The 17,642-nt window shown below is 37.5% G+C and overlaps 1 protein-coding gene across 1 annotated transcript in view; it reads left to right on the top strand.

Annotated features, from left to right (window-relative positions):
* Nucleotides 1–2,190: 2,190 nt before the first annotated feature.
* chrnb1 (cholinergic receptor, nicotinic, beta 1 (muscle)) overlaps nt 2,191–17,642 on the top strand; it is a 32,092-nt gene continuing 16,640 nt past the window's right edge. Inside the window, exons 1-8 of the mRNA XM_079258085.1 lie at nt 2,191–2,427; nt 5,730–5,863; nt 8,611–8,655; nt 9,154–9,263; nt 13,809–13,917; nt 14,161–14,305; nt 14,489–14,674; nt 15,437–15,660. Of these exons, the coding sequence (XP_079114211.1) occupies nt 2,367–2,427; nt 5,730–5,863; nt 8,611–8,655; nt 9,154–9,263; nt 13,809–13,917; nt 14,161–14,305; nt 14,489–14,674; nt 15,437–15,660 (1,014 nt within the window). The 5' untranslated portion in view covers nt 2,191–2,366. The remainder of the gene's footprint in view (nt 2,428–5,729; nt 5,864–8,610; nt 8,656–9,153; nt 9,264–13,808; nt 13,918–14,160; nt 14,306–14,488; nt 14,675–15,436; nt 15,661–17,642) is intronic.

The following is a 17,642-nucleotide window of genomic DNA, read 5'->3' on the forward strand; positions in this document are numbered from 1 at the left end:
AGTCAGATTGCTAGACCGACTCGTTGGTCGTTACAAGATAGCAGATAGCATCATTAATATGATTTACTTGTAAAAACTTAGGTATGTTTCCTCCTGATTTGAAAAGCAGTGAGAAAATACTACAATCTGGAACTTAATCAAATCATTTGCATTCAAGTACATTTCAGTATGATTGCATTAACTTTGAAATCTAAGTTTTCTCTGAGTCTTACAATGTTGCTGATGGAAAAAGAAATGTACGTAGCATAGATTTAAAATCTCACCTGTAATCTGGCTTAAATTGCTTTGTAGTAAAACTTTGAGCTAATCATAATTCTTAATCAGTATAAATGGAGGCAGTTGTGTATGATGTTTTTTCATCTAAAGTAAAGTGCAGTAATGATTCCGGATGAACCCCTTTACACTGCTTTTGTAGCAGAATACAGCATTTTTAATCACCATTAATGTTTTTTTTCTGTCAGGTTGTATTTTACAGTAACCATAACTACTGGCAGATCTCTTCAACAGTACAAAAAGACACCCAAAAAAACCCTAAAATGCAAGTGAAATGACATGAGAGGTTATATTGGCCATTACATCATGCAGTTTTGTGAAAAGTCTCCACAACTAAGTGTTGTTTCATTTGACATGAAAACAACACAAATGAAAGCACCAAAAATTACAGATGGAAACTTGATAGATGGTGGAATCATTAGCCCACAAACATTTTCATTCAACAGGACTAACTATTGACAATTTTGCCTTTTTTTTTTGCCTTTAAAAATTTTTTTATAAAAAAGTAAAACCCTTTGGCATACAAACATGCATAATTGCATGCCTGATTGATTATTTGAGTATAAAACCTTCAGTTATTTGTGGGCTGTGAAAAAGTAGCAATCATTCTTCATCAGCATCTAGTCAAACAGTAAGTATAACCTAATTATTGTTACAAGGGAAAGAGTCCTTTGGATAGTTTTTCCTGAAAGAAATGAATGAATTAACTGATAGATTAACTAGAAGCTATGAGCATTTTAAGCCAAGAATTAAATATTATGAGTAAGAAAATATGGATGAAGAAAAGTGATGAAATATTTATTTATAAGTTATAGATTTTTCTCTGCATTAGCACATGAATCAATGATTTTTTTTTTTAAGTTTATTTGTTTTGTTTTGTCACAAATAACAAAGTGCAGTAAAGACATATTGCTGACTTTCACAGACTCAGCAAAGAGGGTAAAAAAAATCTTGCTCTTCTGGGTTAATCTGATTCAGCCCAAACAGGTTTGTTCTACATATAACAACCTTAAAACTTCAGAATACTATTTAATATTGCATTAATGCACCTCATCATATATAAGCAACAATTATGACTCAAACTACGAACAAAAACACACATGTATTATCAGCATTTTTATTCAATATTTAAGCAAAACAAAAACAACTTAAATGAAATAACAGCATCAAACATACAAGTGTAATCAGATTACTTTAAGCTCATATCATCACTTCATATTAATGAAAATAAGCATACTTATACTGTGTAAACAACCACTCCAATTTCAGTAAACCGCTTCAATGACATAATTAAACTGAATTTGAGTCACTGCCAACATCGTCTTCACACGTCCCCTCTTGACCATAGAGATGTGTGATTTGACACTGGCAGCTAGCTGCTAATAGTTAGCTTCTATGGTAATTAAACTGGCAACTGGCCACATAGCAGTGACAGTGGATCGTAAATTAGGATGGCGTGAATCGACAGCAGATAAGAAAAGTGGGATGGAGAGACGAGTGGAGGGATGCATAAAAAAGGAGAGATGTTTTACTGCAGGAAGAAAATAGAGCCTTGCTTGGCAGTTCAACAACTTGATCAATTTAACATTAAAGTAAGAATAATAGGTATTTTATCACCTCTGTGTGCCTCTGTTTACAATTGAGTTTCCTTTCTTTAACTAAGGTAAATAATAGGCTAAACTCACTCCAAATTACATAAAAATGAATAATGCATTTTAGGTGAAATATCAGCAGTATTTAAACATTTTGATCAAAAGGAATTGAATTTATAAAACAAAAAAATGGGAATATGTTGTAGATATTCCAAACCTTGTATTGTAAACTGTTATTGGGAAGACACATGCCTGGTTTAAACTAAGAGAGTGACATGCACAACCTCCCCCCTCCCTGTTTGAGGTAATTGGAGCACACAGACCAGCTGGCCAGGCCAGCCTGACTGACAGACAACAACAGTCCAAAGTAGCCAAACCAAAACTCAAAGGGTTCAAGAGAAGTGCACAGAAGAGCAAAAGAAAACATTTTAAAAGCTGGATTAACTCACATAAGGACCTGTTTTCAGGAAAAGGAAAGACTTTGGTCCAGGGGGGGTCACCATGAAAAGCCTGGATTTGTTCCTGTTGGCATGCTGCCTATACAGCCTGGGCACATTAGGAGGTAAGACACTTGCTGATATCCAGCAAAGAGTCGTTTGAGCTGTACATGGATAATAGATTTATATTCCGATTGAGAGTCAAGTTATGATAAAACCAATAGTAACAATTAAACCACCAAGCTAAACTAAAATCTATTTTGTCCCTGAATACGGTCTAAGTTTTTAAGGGAATAAGAAGGGATATAGTAGGTGAAGCAGGAGCACAGTAGCTTAACCTAGTTTTCTTGGCAAGTCAAAATAATAACTGTATTCTTGCAGTAAAGTTGTATTACTATGCAGTGTTTATCATCTAAGCCTCATTCAGAAAATTAGAACAATCCCAGTTAGTAATACTTCCTAAAGTACAATTAGTAAATCACACAAAACATAAAAAACATGGCATTTTAAAGAAATATAGCAATAAAAGTGGTCCTGTGAGGCCGTACCACTGAGCCCTTGAACAAAATGTTTATATCTGTATGCTAGTAGTAAAAATGCTACCATGTTGTATTGCTAACTGTCTTGGTTGCAGGTGTTCAAAGTCATTGCTTGAGGGCTGCTGTCCTGAAGGTTTTCATTGTTTCTCTTGTTTAACACACCTGACTCGAATAAAATTGATCCAACAGTCTATGAAGTTCTGCATGACTATTATTTGAGCTGTGTATGTTGGGAAAAATGGCAGTATTTTGGCCTTCGAGGACCACAGCTGGACTTCATGCTAATGTTAGCATTGCTTGTGCTAACTCTGACATGCTAAATGTTGCATTCATAGGTTACATGTTGAAAGGTTTCTTGGCTTGGCTTTGTTATTTTAGACTGTACTTGAAGTCCTTAGAGTTAAATACTGATATCAGGTTTTATTATGCTCACTCATGATGCTAAATGTTGTCTTAGCTAATAATGCTTTAGCATTTGTTAAGTACTATCAGCTTTTCTAATTGATGCTAAATGAAATGTAGCTTACAGCATGTGGTTAGCAGAGTTTACAGTGAGCTTGGTTACAAACAAAAAAATTGTAATTAAAAGAACACTGCAATGATTTTCTTCTTTCAGGATGAGAATTATTTTAGTATTCACAGGTTTCTCAATTTATTTGTTATAAGTCACTGAAGATATATGAACAGACCCATTTCTTGTGAGAAATCAATGATTCTTGACTTCAGATGCTTGATGTGATAACTTAGCATGCCTCAAAAAGAGCAAAACCCTTCAGCCTTTCAGAGGGATGTCATTTATTTTTAACTTTATTGCAGCCAGTGTCACTTTTGAATCATATTTATTACGACCCAAGTGTATTCACTTTTGTATAGTCAGTTCATGAGAGGTAAAACATTAAGTATCTCTTCTCCAGAGAAACATAAAGAGAGTAAAACACAATGTTCAGGCTAGGTCAACTCATCTGCCTGGTAGCAGCCCCTATTGTAGTTGTGTGTCAGCTTTTTTTTTAAAATTTTGTTCTAGTGGAGGTATCTGATCTTGGATGTAAGAAACATGTTAAAATTTTAACTTCAAACCCACCTTCTGTTCTGTTTTTTGCTCTCCAGCAGCTGTGCTTTTCTGTGCCCTGCAAATGATGGTGGCTTGCTGGGTGATCGCTGTCATTTATCCCTGTCAGGTCAGATCCTGCTGGGGTCACAGCCACAGCAAACATGATGGATGCTGCGTCGCTAGTGCTGCGGATTATAAATGCTTCTAACCTCCCAACACTGAGCTGGAAAGTGTTGCAAATATAAGCGGTTGTGTGAAAATGCAGGCATTTGGGGTTTGATAGATCCTCAACTTTACAGAGCTGCAGAGACATTTGCTGCATCACTGCTACTAAGAGAAGCTGCAGAGTGTTAGACGTCATCAAATTCTTGTTGCCAAGGAGTAAAATTCTGTTGTTTTGTTATCCCATAATGTCTCTGAGACATGCAGGTTACAGCAACACTTGCAAGAATTTTCTCACCCTCTGAGCAATTAAGTTTTTGTGGGAAGGTAGAGGATCATGGTAACAGAAGTATATGTCTGCAGACGGGAGAGCTTCAGATTCAGGCCAGCAGTCCTGGATCCATCTAAAGTTTTTTGTGACAGTGCCACCTTCTTATGTTTATAAAATCAAAACTGCATTTCTGGACCAGTAGGTCCTCCAGATCCCAGATGGGATTGTAGTTTCAGACAAGACTGACTACTAAAACAGTCCAGCCCAAATAAATGTAAAGGTTGTACGCACCTATATAAATATAATATTCAAACTAAAAAATTTCCTTTTTGGAGAAAAATATTTCTGATTCTGAAAATTTGTTCATACATCTGCTTCAAATCTGCTGAAACATGGTTTGGTATCTGGTCCTCATTTTGTTGTGGGAATTGTGTTGTGTTGTGGAAATGCTTTATTACTGAACACATACCAAGGGGATATGTAGAATAAAGAAACAAATCAAACATATCTCTCACAAAGCTAGGAATATAAAGGGTAAATACTTGTCATGGCCAGAAAGGACAGAGAAAATCTTTGCAGCAGGTCCCATGTCTGTCCACGTTGGGCAGGTCTGTCCTTGCTGGTTTACTATGTGCAACCTAAACAGAGGGTTCAATTGGTCAAAGTTAATAACTTTCAGAATTTCTCAGTAACACTCATGCATATAAGGGATATGAATATAAGGATAGAAACATATAGGATGAATAATAACAGATATGGACAATAAACTCAGTCAGCTTTAAACCTGCTGTGGAGATACTCACACAAAATGTTGTAGTGTAAAATATTCCTCTGTTTATATTCTATCCTCAGTTATGATTAAATGGTTTTGTACTAATAATGATCATAAAAACTATTAGGCAATATTAGTTTTATTCATTCATTTATTCATGTCACAAATTTATTTGAAACAAAGAAATAAAAACAAAATACTTCTTTGACTTTTTTTTTTTTTTTTTTTTGCTTGTCCAGCATTTAGGCAAGCAGAATGGTCGTCTGGATGCTGTGTTCTGCTGAGCAAATTTACTTTACCAACGGAAGCTTTGTAGATATAATGATCCCCTTGACTTTCTGAATTTTTGTTTTATTTCTATATTTATTTTGAGTTATTGTTTGAACTGTAGAGTTTGTACTGCTGGACCGGAGAGGACAGAAGAAAGACAGAAAGAGAAAGAAGAGAAAACACTTCATAGGAAAAGTGAAAGAAATAAAGAGAGAAGAGAGAAGAAAAAAAAAAGACTTCCTGACATTATATCTGCACAACACACAGCTTGACCTGAATGACTGGGCCACAATATTAAAACATCATTTTTCAGCTAAATGACGATGAATTCTGTCATCCAACCCTCATTGTGTGTCACACAGGTGCTGCTGATGCAGAGCAGGCCCTCTTGAAAAATATCTTATCAAACTACAACTTGAAGGTCCGGCCGGCAGTCACACCTGAGGAGAGGGTGGTGGTTCGTGTGGGGATGATCCTCTCCTCCTTCGTCGGACTGGTGAGTCGCTTTGGATAAAAGCGCCTCCCAGAGGACCGTAGAATGGAAAGAATTAAATGACAATGAAAATATTTACATGCATACTTACCGGTAACTGTCAATATGTGTTCACAAAGTAGTCCATTCATATTTTTCTATTCACAAAATGAAATGTTTGATTTGGTGAAAAGTGTTGATAGGCACATCTCATGTGTCTCGTCTCTGTTTACAGTTGTAAATAGCAACAGAAAAACAGTACTGACTCTGTATTTTATGGCTTTCTGCATGTCTGGCATCTTACCTCTACTCTGAGTTTCCTCCCCTTGTTACAGTAAGTCTCATATCTTGCTGTGTCCCGTTCTTTCTTTCTTATCCTCTCCTCCTCTAATAATGTCCTCTTAAGTGTCTGTGATGAACCAGCTCCAGTGCATATTCAGAATGCCCAGTGTGTTGATATCCAGTTGCTGGCGTCCTGGAAGGAAAAGTTGTGAAATGTGGTTTCGCAGTCTGATGATGCTGCTGGACAATAACGGCTCTAGGAATGCACATAATAAATGTTACTTTGCCCTAAAAACATTTCAGAAATGCATATTTCGTAAAGTCAGAAAGTTATTTTAAAATTTAGGGAAACAGATCCAGAAGCTGTCATTTGCATGAGTAAGAAAAGTCCATCATGCATTGCAGCCGTGGAGCTGTCTGTGCTAATACTAAAATTCAGAGCTATTTTTTTTCTTTTAGCTGGATGTGTGTATTAATACTCGGCGTTTTAACTGTGAAGTAGCTCAACTCTACCCCTGCATTAGCCACCAGATATTAAGGAATTACCTCTAAAATATAAACCATTACCTAGTTTATTCTGGCTAACCCATCCACATTCAAACTGGTTTACCTGGGTCCAAAGTGAGAGGACTTTACTCCCTTGAAGTAACTGTGGAAGCAAAGAACTTAATTACATTATATGTGAACTTTCATCATGTAGTCCATCTACTGCAGGGATCCTCAATCCTGGTCCTCGAGGGCCGGTGTCCTGCAGGCTTTCCAAGTCTTCCTGCTGCAACACACCTCACTCAAATCAATCATATTTATCACATGTGCAAAGCATGTCTAAGTCAGGTGTATTCCAGCAGGACCAGTTAGAAAACCTGCAGGATACCGGTCGTCCAGGACCAGGATTGAGGATCCCTGCTGTCTATTTGTGGAAGACCCAGCGGTGGGAGGGAATATTCGGTCAGCTTCGTCTTCGCTTGTGGCTGCTGCTGTGAATGAATTCTGCCTCACTGTCACCTGGTTTCCACATTGATGACCCATCATGCTGTCCAGTAGCTCATAAAATGGACATGCTACACCATGTTTAGCTCTTCTTTGGCCCTGTTGCAGTGTTCCCTCGTCACTTCTTCAAACATACAGCAGAGATATTTAGTTTGGCGTTCAGTTTTTGCTTATTGATGACATTCATACAAGTTCAGGCAGAAGAATCATCTTTTGTTTGGTCTGAATGTGACAGAGTACAGTGAAGATTTGGTGCATAATTATAAATAATCTGTTCATATGGAGTCTGGCTCATCTCTCTTTGGGACTTCTGACCCACTTACTTAATTTTCTTTGTCCTTGCTTCCTCTATGAATATAAATTAGCCGATGATTATCAGAGGAGTCTCCTCTGTGCTGTTGTATACATGTCAACTACATACATGACCCCAAGAAGCCATTACCTTCATCCATACAAAGCAAGTGTCAGGTCAGTCACTGCATTAAGGTTGCTGGTGCTCTCAACCAGAAAAGCAATAATATCTGCTATGTATTCATTGGCTGATTAGTTAAGTATTAAAGTGATGGTAAAACTTTAGTGTTTCAGAGAAGGAATGTATGTGAATCTTAACCAGATGGCAAAAAATATACCACACCGCTGATGTGAAGTAATGCAATTGTTTATGTAGCCAAGCTGGGAAATGACATTAGCTGCATTCACTGACCGAGCAGCCGCCTGCACACACACCAGGACAGCTTTATACTTGCCAAATTTTCTCCTTGGCCCTCTTCCATGTGGCGCATCCCCCCCCCCCCCCCCCCCCCCAGCGTCTGCAGCGAACGTGCTCCTCACACCTCCACTCAAGGTCAGCCTCACTCTGGGAAAGGAAGTCACGTGGGACGCCTCAAGTTCAAGTGTAACAATCTTAAAAAGTGACCCACAGAGATCGTCAGTCTCCCCTCCTGCCAAGAACTAGTTATCGAGTTAACCAGAGTTGTAATGAGTTACAATGGAAAAGCTGTCTCTGAGGGGCATTGTGAGGTGCGCTGAAACAGTGAGTGACGGCTCAGTAATGGGAGAGGTTTTTTTTCAGTCCCAGCTGTCTCTCACCGACATTCCTCCTTGTGTTTTAAATAGCAAGTTGGAGCCCCACCCACTTCAGAGAATGAACACATGATAGCTGCTGACAATCTCACAATGCAGTGAGCTGCTATTATGATTGTAAAAACATTACTATTATGTGTCTGTGTTTAAGATTACAGTAACTTATAAGCACCTTAAACCTCTTGTTATTGTAAACAAATAAACAAACATATTATAAAGCATATTAATGAATATATAAATAAATCAATGAAATACTTTCAGATATTTAAAAGGATTGAAAATCTCTGCGTTACAAACCATTGTAGGGACATGCCATTATGATTTTCTGGTGTTTTATATGAATGTGTGTGTATGACAGGATCTTAAACAAGCTTTGCATCCACCATTAGTCATACTGTTTCTTAATTTTCCTTCAGAATATGAAAAATGAAGAAATGAGCACGACTGTTGTCATGAATATGGTAAGTCCATTTGCATGTCAGCTTTAAAAACTGAAGTTTATGGCAGATTTCAGGCCCACTGTTGGGACAATCAGACAGCACTCTGGTTCCCTCTGAGTGAATAACCTCCCTCTGTTCCTCATCACACTGAACAAGTCGACCATGACGCCTTCTCCAGTGGCAACTTTATTAACTTCTGACCTCCTCCTTTGTGTGCAGCGCAGTAAACACTGTATGGATGCACTCTGCACAAGTAACCAAGAGAACAGTTGCAGGCAAAACGGAAAACATATGCAAATGATGTTATTGTTATGCAAATGAACATGGAAATCATCCCTGAGGACTCTAATTACAGCAGAGGAAGAATTAAAAAATAAAGTGAAACAACAAATTGGTTACATTTGTAAATGCAGTTTCAGCCGGCTGCCCATCGCTTTTTCTCTCTCTAAATGTCATTTTTTCACATGTTGTCACATCAATACTGCGCATACAGAACTGCTTGTCACATCTCTGAAACAGGAATGGACAGATCATCGACTGACATGGAAGCCCAAACAGCACGATGGGATTGAAGTGTTACGGATCCCCGCTGGGAAAGTGTGGCTACCTGACATTGTCCTTATTAATAAGTAAGCTACACACTTAATCAACACTCAAGAGATGAGAGGCGAAAATAGCTTATTTGTGCCACAGTTTGGGATTTTTATCTATTTATTATCAGTATTGTTGACCGGCTACTTTCACAAATTGAAGATTTAAAGTTGTTGCAAGGCAAGTTTATTTGTACAGCACCTTTCATGTACAAGACAATTCAAAGTGCTTTACATGAAACCTTAAAAGCATTACAGAAAAAAAACATAAAATAAATACAAATAACAAAATCATAATAAAATCATAAATTATATTAAAATAATTAAAAGCAGAATGAAGTAAAAATTACTGTGCAGATGTCATGCATAGGTGCATGAGAAAAGAAATGTTTTTAATCTTGATTTAAAAGTTTCTACATTTGGTGAAAGTTTCATCTCCACTGGCAGTTTATTCCACTTGTTTGCAGCGTAGCAGCTAAATGCCGCTTCTCCATGTTTAGTCTGGACTCTGGTCTGCACTAGTTGACCAGAGTCTTTGGATCGAAGAGTTCTGCTTGGTTTATATTCTCTGAACATATCACAGATGTCACATCACAGTTGCAATGCACAATATCCACAAAGTTTCATATTGTAAAGACGCTTTGACATGGAACGAGCACAGTTGTGTTGAGTATCTGGAACTGATGTGTCTGCAAAGATCTCTGGGATAATATTTTATCCCAGATAATAATTGGGATAATAATTGTTGTGAAGTGGTGCCATGCAAAAAAAAAAAAAAAAAAAGCTGGATTGATATGAATTGATGACCTTGTCCACATTCTGATATTCTGATAAATGTAGATATTTGCATCTTTTGAGTGAAAAATGCAATTTTTGGCCACCAAAAACAAGCTTTTTTAGAAATTGTATTCCAAAATGATCATTTTTGTACCTTTTATTTGTGGACTGGATGATCAGTGCTTTTTACTTGCAGTGTCAGAAAGCAGACCTCGCTTATAAAGACTTCATTTCAATCAGAAACAGTTTTATTGCCATTTTCTGTGAGATCTTCACAAACTAGGACTTTTTCCTGGTGTAATGATGCAACATCAAACATAGCAGTTTGTAGAAATTTAATAAATAATAAACATAAGATTAAACTATAAGGCATGCAATAAAAACTTAACTAAAATAGAAAGTACTCTCGTTATATAAACAAAATATTAACAAAATATACATGTAACAGCAATCAGTACACTGCAAAAACTGAAATCAAAGTCAGATTAAAAATCTTAAAATGAGTACACATATGTTGATTTTTTTTTTTAAAGGTAAGATAATTCTTAGTTTTGATGCCAGAGAATTCCTCTTGTTTTAAGAGTATTTTTACTTGTTTTGGGAAGTCTTGAGCAAATTTTTTTGTTCTGTTGGCAGATAATTTATCTGATTTTAAGCAACATTTACCTACTTTTTGTATATTTCTTTCTTGTTTTTTAAGGCTGAGTTTTTGCAGTGTAGTGAGGCATGGTAATGGTGGTGAAGATGCAAATGACAGGAGGTATGGTGTCCATGAGTCCAATACAGATCAGGGGAAGTTTTGCTTTCATCCATGTTTCGCTTCTGATTAGCATGCAGAAACTGTAGACAGCCCTCATTACTACAGCTGCAATTAGTGCCAAGTACTGTATTTGAGTATTTGTTTACATCCTCAACTCTCATTGTGTTGCAGTATTTACTTCAAAATGACAGCAGGACTGTTAGAGCAAATATAAAGTCATCCCCCCCCCTGTGTTTGCATTTTTATACCAGAAGGACACATTTTACACCAGAAGATGTTAGAATAGCCTTTCCAAGCCAAAGGCCAGAAAGTATGTGTCTCTCAAGACCTGGCAGGGATTCGACTGGGAGCTGAATGCCCTGTGTATGAACTAAAAGACCATCTTGTGGCGCCATCTGTATGTTTTCAGAGAAGGCTGGTAAGGCCAACAGTGACGAAACTGTCATCGCCGTTGTTTGACTGAATTTACAAGCTGAGTTGTACGAGGTGATACATTTTCCCAGAAAAGCTGACAGAACTCAAGATTTGTTCTGATGCTACATTTTTTACAGAGCTTATTGCCTCACCTTAATGCACACTTAGTTTTCCAAAACACACAAAAGGAGAATTTCCCAGCCTTACAACGTCATGGACACATCCAGCTTACAAAACATCCTTGACTTTAGGAAGCAGCTTTGGATTAACTTATAACTTTTTAGCAGGAATGTAAAAAGACAAGGGATGGGCAGCCTCACCAAATCTCAATGCACCTCCTCCAGAAACTGTATCGTCTGGTTACACATTAATCTGCAGCTTCCTGGTGTGTAGCAAAACATCAGCACCTCCTGACAGGTCCTAAGTTTTGACGAGTACTTTAAATACTCTAAGCAGTGAAAGCATATGACTGCATATCCAAAAATAAAAATGAGGTAACAGCATACATAGTGCATTTTACTTCACTAGTTACAAAATGGTCATGAAGTGCTGTAATTTGTTCATTGTAACATAGAATACAGTTCACAGTACAATAGCATGAGAAGTCAATACGAATGCTGTCAGCAGGTATTGGGTTAAAGATCTGGTCATTACAGGACTTGTGCAATGGGTAAAAAAACTACATGTCAATGCATTAAGTTAAAGAATTTAGATACTGAGAGCAGCAACTGTAGCCTTTTTACCCACGCCCCAGCAAACACGCATGCTCCCATTAACACCGCTGTAAATATCCCCGCTGCTTCATTCATCAACACTTTATAGGCAATTAAGCAGCATTGCTTCCTAATAACTTCGGCTTGTGGGCTCTCGTTTGGAACCACACACACAAACAAACGCATTGGTCGACACAAACACAAGCGAGTGTATGCTTCTCTGACTTTATATGATCGATAGTAGTCATTTCTGCAGGAGCAGCGCCTTCACAGATTCAGGGTTTTAAGGAGGGTCCACTTTTAGGACACAAGCTTCTCCCACTTCAATTACCAGAGCTATAAAACTCCAGACTGCTTACTTACAGAAGGCTAAATCTGTGTCTAATTGACTTGATGGCTTTGTTGAGTTGTGTTACAGGCTTAACTGTAAAGAAAGGTTTTGTGTACATTCAGCATTGTGCAGCGCAATTACAAGCACTTTATTTATTCCATGCAAACTACAATGTTTAAAGATGAGTCTGATAGGCTTAAATGTACATTTTAAAGTACGCTAAAGCTGTTAAGTTGATTGTCTAATGAGGCTAACGTAAAGAAAAACAAATAATTAATGCTGAAAACTGCAGTCCAAAATGAAGATACACTGTTTGGCATATTTTGGTTTGATTTGTACCTAAATCTTAATTTTTGTGTTAAAACTACCAAACTTGATTTAAAGAAACTGCTGCAAATGCAGGAGCAGTTCCAGATCACTTCTGATAAATGCAGCCCTGAAACTGAATGCTGATGTACCCTGTAAGCATCCCTGGTTTTATCATTAAATAAAATGCTGTTAAGGTTAACAAAAAGGTTTAATACAAACAATCATCATCACCATACATCAATTCTTCATACAGCCCCAAAGCTTTTGACAAAATGGAACAAAACCATTTTAGCTTCTTTACATCTGCAAGTCAGAATAATTGTCACGACAACCAGTTACAGTTTGATGGGGACATTAAATGTAGATGATTCACTGTGTTTGAATAAATGTCAAATAAATAAATTTGTTTTCATTTTCAGGCCATTTCTGATTAACCCAATAAAATGATATAATCTGAAGATTTTTAATGTAAGAACAACTATGAAAAGCATGTGCCTTACAGTATAAGGTTGAAACTTATGGAATAATCTGCAGGAAGAACTTAAACAATGTCCAAACATTATCCATTTTAAGAAAAAAGTCAAAGAAACGTTAATTAGAAAATATAAATGAAGGTATGTAAACCAATAGGATAAATAGATACATAAAGCTAAACATCTAATAATACTGAATGTGTGTAAGTATATGCACATGTGTGGGGGGGGTGTACAACTGCAAGTTTATCTGTAGTTGTATGATGTGGATATGTTCATAAATATATGTGCATAAATGCAGATTTCTGAGAGTATCAATTTATATATGATCACCTATAGAGATAAATATTTCATTGCTTTGTGCCTGTAAGTGTATGTGTTTGTGTAATGTATGTATATATGTAGATGTGTACAAGTATGTGTACATGTCTATATTCCTTTATTTATATTTTTGCATTTAGTTCTTTCTTTTCCATAACAAAAGAAAAAAAGAAAACTGACTGCAAACAACTGCAAGGAAGAAAAGATTATAATTTTAAAGGGGGGCAGGAATAAGCATTGCTACATCCTGCTCCTTTTCGGACGCCATAATAATTGCTACATTTTTAACCTGTTGATTAAATTGTGATTACTGTTGTTAGTATGTTATTGTGTCGTGTGATATAGTACTTAACAATACACAATCTGGTATAATACGTTACAATACAGTGATACAATAAGACATGACACTGCAACTTGTTCGTATATACTTATATTGACTTAGGAGGGTAATTTTGATTAATATCACATCTGCATCTCCCTTTACAGTAATGACGGGGTCTTTGATGTGGCACTGCATGTCCATGTTCAGGTTTACAGTAACGGCAGGGTAACCTGGACACCCCCTGCTCTCTACCTTAGCGCCTGTGGAGTTCAGGTAAACAGTCGTCCTGCTCTCATTCCCAAATACTGACATACTTCTGCATGGCCAAGAGCTCCACGTGTCCGTGTGCAATGCACAGGAAGCTCCTTCATTGTATGTCGTTATACCAGTTATCATTCTGCACAAACACGCTGACTTAAAAGTAAACCGTTCATAAGTAAATTCTGATTAAGTATCACCATGAGACAAAGTGACTTTTCTTTGATCCTTCTTTGACCAACCTGTATTTCTGTCTAGGTTACATATTTCCCATTCGACTGGCAGAATTGCACCATGCAGTTTCGCTCCTACACGTATGACTCGACAGAAATCGACCTGCAGTATGCACTGGACTCCAAAGGCAATGAGATCCGGGAGATACAGTTAGACGAGGCCTTCAGTGGTGAGTATTGGTGTCGTGATTCCTTGTTTTCAGCATTTGCTGTTGCTTAATATTCAGTGCATGCCCACAGCACAGTTTCGACTTATTGGATTATTCTTATCTGCAGATTTTCTTGCTTGTGCGATAAAGATGTAATACGTTTGGCTCTTAATTCAAATACTTCCTTTTCACTGTTTCCCCCAGAGAGCGGAGAGTGGCACATCAGGCACAAGCCAAGCAGAAAAAACATGAACGATGACCTGTATGAGGACATGACTTTCTACCTGATCATTGAGAGGAAGCCTCTGTACTACATCATAAACATTATCATCCCCTGCATTCTTATCACCATCATCGCCATCTTTAACTTCTACCTGCCTCCGGATGCAGGTACATTATTTACAAAAATACGTTCAAATCACTTAAACATGAGCCGAGGTTCACTGACTGGTTAGCAATCCATATTCTTACCCTGTAGCTTGTTGTAGCTGTGTTTAAAGCCAGAGGACCACATCAGAGATCCTAAAAAAAAACTATAACAAGACGTCATATTTGTGTTTGTGTGTTCTGTTTGAAATGTGTGTCCCGTCTCCTGAAGCTGAACCATTGACTTTAAAAATGTCTTTGTTTATGATTTAAAGGTGGATTATGTAAGATTTTCAATATTTAAAAAAAATAAATAAATAAATAAAAAAAACTGGTAGGCAAACATTTAGGAAGGGTCTTTGTCATTAGTTAAACTTGTAATTTAATAACACATCAAATATGGACCTACATGTTTTTGTTTTTTTTTAAACTATCTAATTATGATTGTAGTTATTTTTTAGTTAATTTTATTTGAAAATATTGAAAATCTTACACACTCTACCTTTAAAGTGACCAGGATGGAGAAATTTCACCTCACAATTAAAAAACATAATAATGATTGACTTCAATTAAGATGGGAATTTAACACAATCCAGGAAAGAATGCAGGAAAAACTCTTGGTTAGGTTTAGGGAAACAATCTGTTGAAGGATTAAAGTGCGAAAACCTTCCTCTGCACGTCCCCACAGCACCATGTCCTTCCACCACCAGGGAATCTGACACTCAAGGGCTCATTACCAAGTGCCAGAATATGATGAACATTTTTTCCCCTCTTCCTCTCTACCAGGGGAGAAGATGGGCTTGTCCATCAACGTACTGCTCACCCTCACTGTGTTCTTGCTGCTGCTGGCTGATAAGATCCCTGAGACCTCCCTGGGCGTCCCCATCATTGTCAACTACATCATGTTCACCATGATCCTGGTCACCTTCTCTGTCATCCTGAGCGTGGTCGTCCTCAACCTGCACCACCGCTCTCCCAACACTCACATGATGCCCATGTGGATCCGCAAGGTAATCTTTAGTATAAAAATTGTCACTTACAGAAGAGTTGCTGGTTACAGATGTAGGCAGCAGCTGGAATCCATGTCAGAGGTTTTTCACCCAAAACTAATGGCCATGCTTCAAAAACTGGTTGTTTTGTAAAACAAGACTGTTAACGCAGTTATAAGGATCATACAATGAAAACAAAGTCTGGTAAAGGACTTCTTGATCGTGATTATACACTACATTTCCACGATACATTTAGATTTATTCAAATAATCACAGTAAATCTGCGAAATAATTAAATGAAACCATGAATTAACCAAAGAATATATAAAAAGTCTAAAGTCCATTCAGATAAAGTGCAACATCTTCTGCTTAGATTCATTATAAAGCGTGTCCTTGAAATAATTAGTGGACGTTAATTTTATGCTAATTTGTTAATGGAAGCAGGAGTATTTTAGGTTAAGGCAGACTACTGAATTAAGTGGACACAGTTCTTGACACTCTGAACTTAATGTTAAACCATTAACCTCCATCAGCAGCTGCTGCCCTTACGCAGAGCTAATTACAGGCCCGAGCAGCAGCTCCACACTTTGTTCTGAGTTCTGTTGTGTTTTGGGGGGACACTCACCTCAAACAGGCCCCGGCTCATATTCTCCATGGTTTAATGGAAATGAGTTGCTTTGTGCTGGTTTGATGGAGGGACAGAAGCGTGATATGTTCAGTTTCTTTTCACTCTCACTCCTCAGATTATCCATTAGAATATATGGGAGGGACAAATGTTATGTGCAGTCAACAGGAGTGATGTTTATGGTCATGAGTTTGGGTTTATTTCACAGGAAGTCATTTAAAAGTGTATTTTGTACAACAACATTAAATCATCTGTAACGGAAAATGAGCTGCTTGCTGTAGCAAAACCCACCATCAACACTGAACTGTTGGGGGAAAAAGTCTGTCAATGACGAGGAGTCTGTTTCTGAAGTGAGAAAGACTACAAAGTTTATTGAACAGAAAAAAAAAGAAAGAACAGAATAATACAAATTGCAATTTGGAGAGACAACCCAGAGGTCGGGGATGCTCTAAAGCAGGGGTGTCAGACTCCAGTCCTCGATTGCCGGTATCCGGCAGGTTTTTGTTGTTTCCGTCGACTGACACAGCTGATTCAAATCAAATGGATCCAGCAGCTTCTTCTCAACCTACTATGAATTTTGGTCAGGTGTGTTGGAGCATGGTAACAACAAAAACCAGCAGGATACCGGCCCTCGAGGACTGGAGTTTGACACCTGTGCTCTAAAGAGTTCTACACAAAACAACTTTTTTAAGCCCTCGCATGTCATGAACCTATGTTATTCTCAACAAGAAATGTCTGTTATTGCTTAAAAAGTTGAATCAGATTGACCCCTAAGTTATAATCTCCCTCCTTAGCTGTAAAACTCTTCAAAGAAAGATAATGTTCAAATTAATCAGATCTCAGATGTCTGAATGCAGACATGTCAGGGCCTTTACACATTAGCTATGACTGTAAGGATAGATAAGCAGACACTGTGTAACTACGCTTAAGTTTTAAATTCATCATGACCTTATTAGAAAGCCCACAAAGCCATAATCAGAAATTAATATATGCCAAGGATTGTGAAATATATGAAAATCTAAGTTCGAACATGAAATTTCCACAACAGATCTGTATCTTCCCCAGCTGCTTTTATTTTACAGCCCAACATAAAGACTTAAAAACTTCAGACTGACTGAGTTTCATATTTGCCACACATCAGCACCAGATAGTGTTACAGCAGACTCAGGAATATTAATCTACTAAGGCATATTTCCATCTGGAAAACAAAAACAAACCAAAAAGAGGAGTGAATATTGGAAAGTAGGGGTTTTCTCTGTGTTTGTTGGATGTGAGACTACGCTTGGTGAATATGGTGGCTGTAAATGTGCTTTGAAATGTTCAGTACACGGCACTGGGGTTCACATTTAAGCAGTAAGATCCCAAACAGCTAGATGCA

This window comes from Telmatherina bonti (genome assembly GCF_933228915.1).
Source record: "Telmatherina bonti genome assembly, chromosome: 18".
In the NCBI taxonomy this organism is placed as follows: Eukaryota; Metazoa; Chordata; class Actinopteri; order Atheriniformes; family Telmatherinidae; genus Telmatherina; species Telmatherina bonti.